Source organism: Echinococcus granulosus, assembly GCF_000524195.1.
Source record: "Echinococcus granulosus chromosome Unknown EG_S00069, whole genome shotgun sequence".
In the NCBI taxonomy this organism is placed as follows: Eukaryota; Metazoa; Platyhelminthes; class Cestoda; order Cyclophyllidea; family Taeniidae; genus Echinococcus; species Echinococcus granulosus.
This window is the reverse complement of record NW_020170449.1, coordinates 62656-72670: the sequence shown is the minus strand read 5'-3', so window position 1 is coordinate 72670 and position 10015 is coordinate 62656. Positions and strand designations below refer to the sequence as shown.

The 10015-nt window shown below is 44.6% G+C and overlaps 1 protein-coding gene across 1 annotated transcript; it reads left to right on the top strand. All coding sequences in view use genetic code 11, as the record gives it.

Moving 5' to 3' along the window:
• Positions 1 to 5914: 5914 nt before the first annotated feature.
• On the top strand, positions 5915 to 6718 carry EGR_07066 (Nuclear factor interleukin-3-regulated protein; the record flags this gene model as incomplete). Its single annotated transcript, XM_024496315.1, has 1 exon — positions 5915 to 6718. One exon carries the CDS (start codon positions 5915 to 5917, stop codon positions 6716 to 6718), a length of 804 nt encoding a protein of 267 aa, XP_024349242.1.
• Positions 6719 to 10015: the final 3297 nt, after the last annotated feature.

Sequence of the window (10015 nt, the reverse complement as noted above, 5' to 3'; positions counted from 1 at the left end):
ACCAGCATGAGTGCCAATGTCCGAGTTTGAACAGCCCAGACGGGCGATTATCATTCGTCTGGGCGTCTACCACACTAAGGAATGTAGTGGCGGCGGTGACGGTAACAGATGTAAACAAACGGCAGCTCCATCCGAACTACAAAGAGGAGAGGGTAGACAACTTATGAGTTGAGGCTTCCTGTCCTTCCCCCTCGCATCGACATCTTGTAGTGCGACTAAATTGTGCCCTCGATTTCTCAATTGTGTATGAAACGGTTAATGGATAAGTTTTTATTAAGACACGGTCTCATTGTACGCGGTAGAGCGCTAAAGATGGGTACTTCCCGGTTCGTTCTGGTACAATTTGAATGTATTGGCAATCAGCAACTGGAATACCCATGAAGAGGAGGAGAATGGAACAGAGAAAATCGCAAAAAATCAGTGTAGTAGAACTCATAATTCGCATGGAGGTACATGGGATGAGACCCCCAATCATGGTCTGGCTATTTGTAGTGATGTGGAACAGAAAAAGGGTCGTCCCGCAATCCTTCAGCAGAGTGGGAGATCTTCATAGTTAGACAGTGGGCGTGCATCTCGTTGATATCAATGGGTCAGCCTGTCATAAAATTTTTGCTAACGGTGTTAAAGGAACCTATTTGGAAAGTTTTGCTACTGTAAAGGCATTCCCCACTTGCTCTCCATTCAATCCTCCTCTTTGCTTTGTTGCAGTATCGAGTCAACCACGTAGTGTGCATTGCCCTTCTGTTGTGAACCTCTGCAGTTTCAGCCCCCTTCTGTGGCGACTCTATGCACTAGCTATGCTATGAAGGTCAAATTTTTGATTTTTTGACCCTACCACCATTATAGCAGTCGAGCTGCTCCTAGGGACACCGAATTGCAGAAGACTAAAATACATAAACAGTTAAGTGAGTTATTCTATACCGAATCTCGTATAAATAGCTTCGAAGTCGGCTAGGATCATCAACAAGCAAGATGTCGGGCCATTTAGTGTGTCTACTGAATGGGTACACGGTAAGTTGGTCGATGACTTGAGAAGTTTTGATCTGGCAAGCGATTTTAGCCTTGAAAATGAGCTTGGTGAATGGGAGGTGAGTTAAGCGAAAGCCACTGCAGAGGATGCGATGGATACATCCATCCACTTGCAACTACGAGTGAGTGAGACGTGACAAATTTTGACCTGCTCATCATTTCCAACACATTTAGTCCTTTGAAACGTAACTATGGTGGATAAAGCTCATTGACAAACGTCAGAAAATAAATTCAGTGATTCAGATCCAGTCCTGTTTTAATGCTATCCAGGCGTATACGCGAGTTACCCTCACCTCCATGGAACAAGGAGAGGTGTTAGGTACTTGGATCATCAATATAACTTCTTTATAGGCAAGTATTTTATCATTTAGAAACGGATCTTACCTATTCAATTCAAGATTCGCTTCGTTACTGACAGTCATTTCTATCAAGTGTTAACCTGGCGGCAATGGCTGCTGCATTTTCCTCTGCATCATAACCTAGGGAATATGAGGTACTGTGGCGAAGTCGGAATCTTGGACTGACGAGGCTTGATTATGTGAAATCCAGAGGAGCAAAAAGTAGCCTCTCAAAACCATAAAATTCATCAGGAATTGATTAATTCGAGTAACGTGATTAAGGAGAAATAAAGTGTTTTGGAAAATCCAGACCATTTGGACCACTTTGGTTTTTAAAATAGGCTAGCTGAAGAGGTCGACCTGAGATGAGATTAATGTGGATACCAAATGTTTGCCTGCCCTGGAAGGTGCTCTGGTGGTTCCAGGCTATCTCATCATTTTGGAATGTGGATAGGTACCTGCACTTTAAAAGTTTCCGATGGGATTTACGACACAAATAAAACCCAGTCTCCTCAGTTCGAGCCACATTCACTGACTACAATCTAAACTAAGGATTAATCCGGTGGTTATCAATAGTCCATGCATGGAATCCCCATAGGCTCGACTCTTCTCACAAGGAGGCCATTTCCCTCTATTTTAGCGACTTTAAACAATTCAGAAAACAAATGATATCTCAATCATTTTATGTAAAGTTAACTCCCTGGAGATGCTAGAGAACAAAAAACAAGTAACTGTTTACATTCAGCTTTACCCCCACCCATCTGCTATGTTTAATTTGGGTGCCGTTACCGAGGCTAGGGCCCCGGCGACTGGAGGTCACACAAAAGACCGTACTCCATGCTTCTGCACCCCCTAATCTCCTCACTGAGAGGGTCAGGTAAGTACAGTGTCGCTGCGATGCGTTAAACTGCGCTGGTGGACTGTTGAAGCTGCAGTAATGCATCTCATTTGGTTGATGTCGGGTTGGGTACAACGAACTCTGTCTATCGCTAGCGGTTAAAATAAACTGCAGAAAAGCAATATGACATCTAGAGTACAAGTGGAGCTTGTTTGTTTGTTATGTGGTCTATATTATACCGAAGAACTCAAAGTTCACATTGTTGATAGTTTCAGCAGCCAACCGCATCGAATGCCTCTCTTCTAGGCCACTTTGGAGTTGGAGCCGACAGGCAAATTAAGAATTGATGTTCAACATCTAAAGTAGCCCTTAAGGCATTTAAATGGATGAGTTTTGCAAACATCACTATCAGGGATGTCAAATTTACATACAACTGTTCCGCTACAATATGGACAAATGAACCTTGCTGAGGCAATAAAATCCAAAATTTACTGGCATGATAGACTCCCTAATAACTCCTGTGACTACCAGAAAATATCTATAACAAATGAACGGGTTACTAAGCATTGCTCTCTCAAAAGTCTCTTCAAGCATCCACAGCCAGTGGCACATATCAGCTTTCGATTAGCCAGAGGAGATTGCAATCCTGATTGGGGAAAAGGTCCAGTGTCTGCCCGTGGTTTTGATGCCATCGTGGGGACACCTGGTGTGTGATGACCTGTCACTAGTGAAGAGCATCAGCTCTTGCTCCAGCTGGTTGGTCAAAAACTTCCTTTTCAGTATTTCATTCAGCTAAATACAATAATCGACAACTCACTTCCAGTGAGTTCGCTTTGACTGATGGCACAACTACTGGATCGCTCTTCAGAAAAAATTGGGTTTCGAAGCGCGTTTTTAAATTTAATATCTTTTTAAATGGCAGCAAAGATAGGTAAGTTTAAAGTGGATTAACTGCACTTTTTGGTCCATTTGTTAAATTAATGCTGAGGAACTTATTTATCCACTCATCTTGAAAGTACCTCCTACCGATGTGAGCATATTTTCAGCCACAATAATCTTTCTTCAGTGAACTGTGGTACAAAGTGAAGTAAGGGGGTTTTAGTTCCTTTCTCAATCAAAATACTCTTTCACCATGTTTGCTAAAATTTTTAGCTGTCCATCTTATGATCCTTATGGCCGGATTTACCCTTAAGGACGTTATATGATGTCCCACTCCATACACACTTGTCATATCAACACAAAAAGGAGTTGGTAGCTGGCGTAAGCACTGCAGAGAGGGTCCGCTTGGTAACATGGTCTCCGCCTTATTGTAAACCGCGTCCTCAGCTCCCTGTGATCACCTTTCTGCATCACAAGCGTCGACAAAGTATCCAAAAAACAGGAGCAAATGTAAAACCAGAGATGTGTTTCGTGGATCGCCAAGCGTCCATTCGTTGTGCCAACTCCACGTGTTTCATTAAAAGGGCTCATTTACACCGTTTTGCTGAAGGATGGACCATGTTCAATTAGTTTGACTAATTACAGCTTCTCAATCCTCCGTTTAAACCTGGTATTACATCATTTTCCACTTTTATTTAGAGCTTGCAGTTAAAGCTGTTGTTAGTACTAGGAAAGAAATTAATGGCCTCTCTTCAGCTATCTGTGGTCAACACCTACCTTCTATAACATTACAGTTTCGTATCCAATTAGCAAAGCAGGAATTCTCGTTCTTCTGAGGCGAGTCCCATTACCACTGCTATTAATGCGGGCCCCAGTCATACCTTAAGAAGCATACGGCTCAGGATGGGGCTTTATTATAGGCATACAAGAGACTTTTGAAACTAATAACATGGACGGTATGAGCGGAGTTCCATGCCGTCAGTATGTCAGCGTCAGAGATCATGTGTGTAATAGCACTTGTTTCATCTACGGATCGCTCATATTTCCATCCAAAATGTGCTCTAAATGGAGGGAGATCAAAATGACCCTGCAAACAAAAAGTGAGTTTGATTAAATAAAGAAGAATGTGTAACTGCAAATCTCAAATGAGGAACCCTTTTTTAAACTAGCCAAGCAAGGAAGATCGCATATCAACGTGCCGTTTGCATCAGTGGAATGTCAACGAAATTCATGATGAAGGTGAAGGCTGCGATTACGAGACCCTGATCCTCCCTGTCCCATAACCATCACCTGCTCCGTGTTTACGTCACGTAGGGCGGGACGAGGGTGAAGGGGTAAGGGAAACCAGGGAAGAGGGAGGGGAGAGTGGGAACTTTATTGCTGCGGTTGGCGGTTTCAAAACCTCAACGGGGTTTTTTTACTGCTCTGGTGACCGTGCACTGATTTATGACGGAACACTATGACGCATTGCTCATCCACGCACAAACAAACACACCACGCAAAATCATCGCTTTAAGTGTGATACTTAAACGGTGAACTGTGGGGACGAATGAAAGAGGCATCATCGGACGATTGCATAAATTCTGCCTCCTAAATACACGATTCAATTGAAAGTTTCAACAATAGCGTTCGACTCCATTAGGTGAAAAAATGACACTGGAAAAAGTTTTGGATAGGATTCATCTGATTTTTGCTTACAGTCCGTCCCATCAACATCAGTTGAGAACTCTAGGACCTAAACCGAGAAATGAGCCAGAGAGCGAACTGCAAGTCCCAGTTTTGGCTATTGTTTGTTCCAAAACTACGGTGCATAACTGACTTTTGGAATGAATAGGATTGGTAACAGAAAAAAAATCGAGTTGTTTCTTAAAATTTGCCTCTTCTTGGGGCTTTCAGGAGTTTCTGATCTCCCACCTAAAGGGATTTAACCGAAACAAAAGATGCGAAACAATCTCCTCAAAGAGGCTGGAAATACCATTCGTAGTGGTCGTTGCCATGATCTTCTTCTGCCGTCGGAGTCGGCCTATCAAAGTCAAATACCATTGCAAGGTTCCGTGGATTGATTAATCCTTTAGTTCCTCACTTGGCACTATCCACTACGCTTTCAACCTTGACTCCCCATTCACTTAGCATTAACCACCTCGTTTTTTATTCATTGAGAGTACCCATATTTGTTGAACGCATGAGGCATTGAAGCTCCTAGTCACTTCCTCCCCTCTATAGACAACATTGAAATTCCCCACTTCTAATCAAAAAACGTGCCTTCTGGACAGCGATAATGTTGCTTTCCCACAGAGATTATCACTGAACATCGAAGGATGTAGGCTACCAGAGTCTGCAAATCAAAACAGTCCATGTGTTACGTGTCTGACCCGAAAATTACGTTGTGAAGCACTCATGCTAATTAAAGCCTGAGTAAATTACCCAATGAGTCGCTTGTGCGCTAACTTACGGCACTGGGCCACAAATAAATGCTGGTAGCGAGTGTTGACTCAAACGGCCAAAAGGCCAATCTAATTTGCACGATACTGACGCACAAGGTCACGACTACAAAGTGAAATAAGTGCCTCATAACTGGTCTAATAACCGCCCCTCCTCCCCCCTCCACCGGTAATTCGCAAAGTCGCATACACACGCAAACGCCTGAGCATTGACTAGCCAATCACACAGTTGCCTGTCTGTTTCACCCCGATGTGGACATGGACGCGCAAGCATGCAAGCGCCTGTCCGTACAACCACCATCATTGCTACTGTACAGTACATGTGCACACAGCATAAACAGTAGCCTGCTCGCTTGCTAATCATCTCCGCCGTCATCGCCTTTATCAAGATGGGCGAATTGGCAGTCACTGACTTGGGCGCTGGTCCCTCTAGCACCGATTCACCACACAGTAGTCCGAGTTCTTCCATCATTCCTCCGGTCTCCTCCACTTTCCTCTACAACTCTATGATTTCGGTAAAACATGGCACCTCACCTCCACCTCCCAATTTAGAAGAGGAGGAGGATGAGGACGAGGGGGAGGGGACGATGGAAGGGGATGTATGCGCCTCCTTCTATCGACCCGGGGAAACCCGGAAAGCCCGAGAATTTATCCCTGAGTGTAAGAAGGATGAAAAGTACTGGGAGCGGAGAAGGAAGAACAACGAGGCGGCAAAACGATCGCGCGAAAAGAGACGACAAAACGATGCTTTGATGGAACAGGAGATAGCAGAGTTGAAACAACAGAATGAGGTGCTGATACGAGAAAACGCGGCATTAGTGAGAGAGCTCACGGCGTTGAAAGCGAAGAAGGGGGGAGGGGTTCTGGGGACACCGCCCCCACAACCACCACCACAACTGCAGACGTTGGCAACACAATCGTCTACAATGCCACCGGCTGTGAATGCGCTGGATCTTCTCGCTTTGCAGCGTCTGCTCTCGGCATTCGCCAACAATTCCAATGGAGTGGCAGCACGACCTGCTCCGACTGCGAATACTGCTGGAAGCGTGGAAGATAGTCCCTTGGATCTTTCCGGTAGGAAAATCGCAATGCTTCAACAGAACTGTATTTCGCATCCATCTCCAATCCCACAATCAACTTTACCTCCTGTCAGTGATGTGGATCAGTGTAAGTTCTGTTTAAGTTTAATTTGAGCCCGTGGGAATTAGACCTGCTGACATCCATTTAAAAGCGACTGAATAAGACTGACTCTTCCCTGGGCGTTCTTTTATTGCGGATTTTCATCCTGAGTTTCCCGAAGCCTTTTAGTTATCTCGGAACTCCGCGTTTTTTCAAACTTAAGTTGAGGAATCGGTCCTGCTGACATAGTTCTAGTAGTAGCTAAATAGAGATGTCTGTCTGCTTGTTTTCTGATGTTGTGTAAAACCAAATCCCTATCTCACTCCTTGGTTCTCCTTGCCTTTTTGATCTCTCCGTTCAAATTTATGTACTGTGGAATTAGTTCCACTTAAGTTCATTTGGAAGGAATGGGGTTGTTTGAGTGTTGCAAATCCCACATTCTTGATAATCTTTGGTCAAACCCAACATCGTCCCACCTCATAAGCGACCTTAAATTGAGCAAAGTAGAAACATCCCATGCTAGCAGTTCCTGTTTGTACATGGAACCGGTGGGGTCATTCGTTTGCGTTTGAAGTTCTGTTCCAACTTGTTTTTGTGATTCGTTGTATATGGTCTAGGTGGAGCTGGTGAGGTAAGTGCCGTGGCACCGAGGCCTACCGCGAATGTGGAGCTGTCGTTGGTAAACTGGTGTTCTGTTGCGTCACTCGGCGTTACCCTTGGACATCTTGTTGCGTCAGCTATCGCAACTTAGTCTAGTCAGGATCCAGATTGATCCTTGGTTTTCCATCAATGCAAGAAGCAGTTTGAGTTCAACGTCTAGTAGATTTTGATGCAGCCACAGTTTTATCCCCCTTGTGAACTGCGTTGTGAGCACTTACTGACCCTGGACTGCTCAAGGCTGTTCGATGCTCCACAGCGGGCGCCTTTCATATGCCATTCACTGTTTGTGGCCATTTAGTAAAATATGAGGGGTAGCTTTAAAGAAGTAATGCTCCGCATGATTACCCCTTGCCACCTAGTTCAGTGCTGTTCGGCTGCCTATCAGGATTCCATTTCGTTACTGGAAGCGTGGGAGACTCATAATTCCACGTGTCTTCGTGTAAAGGCCTTGTGTAACTCCGTATCAGACTTTTTTAAGTTGCACAAGCCTGATGTCGCCTCGGTTGTCAGGAGTTTTCTAGGAGAACACCGGATTGAAGCGATTACTTGAGGCGGATGCGGGTTTGAGAGCCTTTCTGTTGTGACCCTACATGAATATGGACACCTACGCCTAGACGTAATGCACGGGCAAGGTGGCAGGACTTGGCAATCCAGGTTTCATGACCCCAAGATGCGCAGACCGCAGAACTAACGTAGTTAAGCATATAAATTAACACATTCCTTATGAGGGGCTCAGAAAAAATCCTACCGCCACAACCCAATAGGGACACTTGGTCCTAAAACAGAAAATACGTAGTTATCCTCCTCAGATAATGAACATCCCACGCCTACTCTGTTGTTCTAAGCTCACCCAATCTGCTTGCAACCGCGGTTAACATAAGCTAGTAGGGAACACGCAGCACATAGTTTTGCCACCGAGTTTGGACAAGGAAACCAGGGCGTCGAGTGTGACGCTGGTAGCGAACTTGATGAACTAATCTTGCTGTCCTACAAACCATCCCCCCGTCGTAATTAATATTGTTTAGTTTACTCTCTGACTATTCTTTTCCTTTCCTTGCAGTTTCAACAAAAACCTGGTTAGTCAGACATTAGCTAATTGTACTTTTCCTAATTCATCCGCTCCTCGAATGCACTCGCGTTTGCAGAATGAGTCACCAGCTCATTTCTCTCCGTCCAATTGCTTAACTCCGATTAATGGCTGGGCCACGCAATGCCATAACACGCGGGTGCGCACGCGCACACATACATTCAGACGACATGACAGCAGACAGTCAATAGTTTGAGTCTGCTGTCCTATTGCGACCGTTACGTGATGCATTGTTTACCACCGTGAACAAATATGCTGAAGTTGGGGCCACACGTCATATTTTGCCCTCCCCCCACCCACACCTCTACCCACTTTGCACGCCACCCTAACCCCCTCTTCATCTCTATTATTAGTCATTCAAAGAGAGTTTCAGTCCAGTGTGTGCGCGCACACATATGCACGTAAGCGGGAGGCGGGAGGGGGTGTGGAGAGGCATATTACGAGTGCGTACGAGTGTGTGTTTCAACCGGTGCGTGTGTACAGGCGGAAAAAAGTTGCGCGTGGCGTGTGATGCTTTGTGATTGGTGAGAAGTTACGCCCGGGGTGAGTAATGCTCGAGTGAATTATGTGAGAAAGATGTGTACGCACTTGGGTTTTGCTCTTCCGTGGTATTTTTTAAGCGTCACCACAATGCGTTTTGCACGCTGGTACTGCTACTGGTGATGGCGTTGATGGTGATGGCAAAGCTTTGAAATAAAAGCTTATTTTCGAAATTTAATGTTAAATTTCGATGTTTCTTTTCGTCGAGTTTTGTGAATCAGCCAATTGGTGATGTGTACGTTTAACAATTTGACTTTCGAAGTGATCCCATTCGTCCTTGTTTCTAATAATATTTGAAAACTGTGAATACACGAGGTCATTGGGGAAGTTTAGTAAGTTTTAAACAACTCGCCGATGACGCGGCGCCCCGAGTTGTTTCTGTAGAAGGTACAGATTATGGAATTCTGTGAGCGCTCTATGGTAGAGAGGGGCTCACGGTAGATGTAGTGAATGATTCCCGTCCTGCCGTTGTAGAAGTTGAACAGGGGAAGAATGAAAAGGTCTACAGTGTGCTACATGGGAATAAAATAGACTCTAGTTTGCTGGGAGGCTTTAACTTTGTTTTGAGCATTGTTGTTGTGGTGGTTCTCTTGCGGCGTGGGTTGTAATGTGGTTTTTCAACATGACAGTGAAGTATTTCGTAGCCTCCAATCGAGTTTGATTGCCATATATTTTGTTCAACAATTGGAGAAGCTAATTTCGGGGCATCGTTTAAGCCGATTAGACAATATTCTTCAGTGAGCCTATTTCATGTTTGGGTCGCTTTTCACGAGATCGAATCAGTTATTTTTAATTTCCTTTCCTTCACTTAAATTGTTCTCTTAACATTGGTCAGTCATTTAACCTATTCTCTGTAATACAAGAGTGCATCTTGTCTCCAGATTTTACCAATTCTTCGCCATTTTTGTGTTTCTACTGTAAAGGAGTTCTGGTTGCCGCCAATTAGCGACTTCACTTCGCCATTCCACACGGTATTGAGGCGGTCGTCAAGGTGTGGGTTTAGTTTTCCTCGTTCCTCCATCGCTTCTCCGTAGATCCATCTGGCAACGTCTGACGACTTTTTATGGCTTAATGACCATTCCTC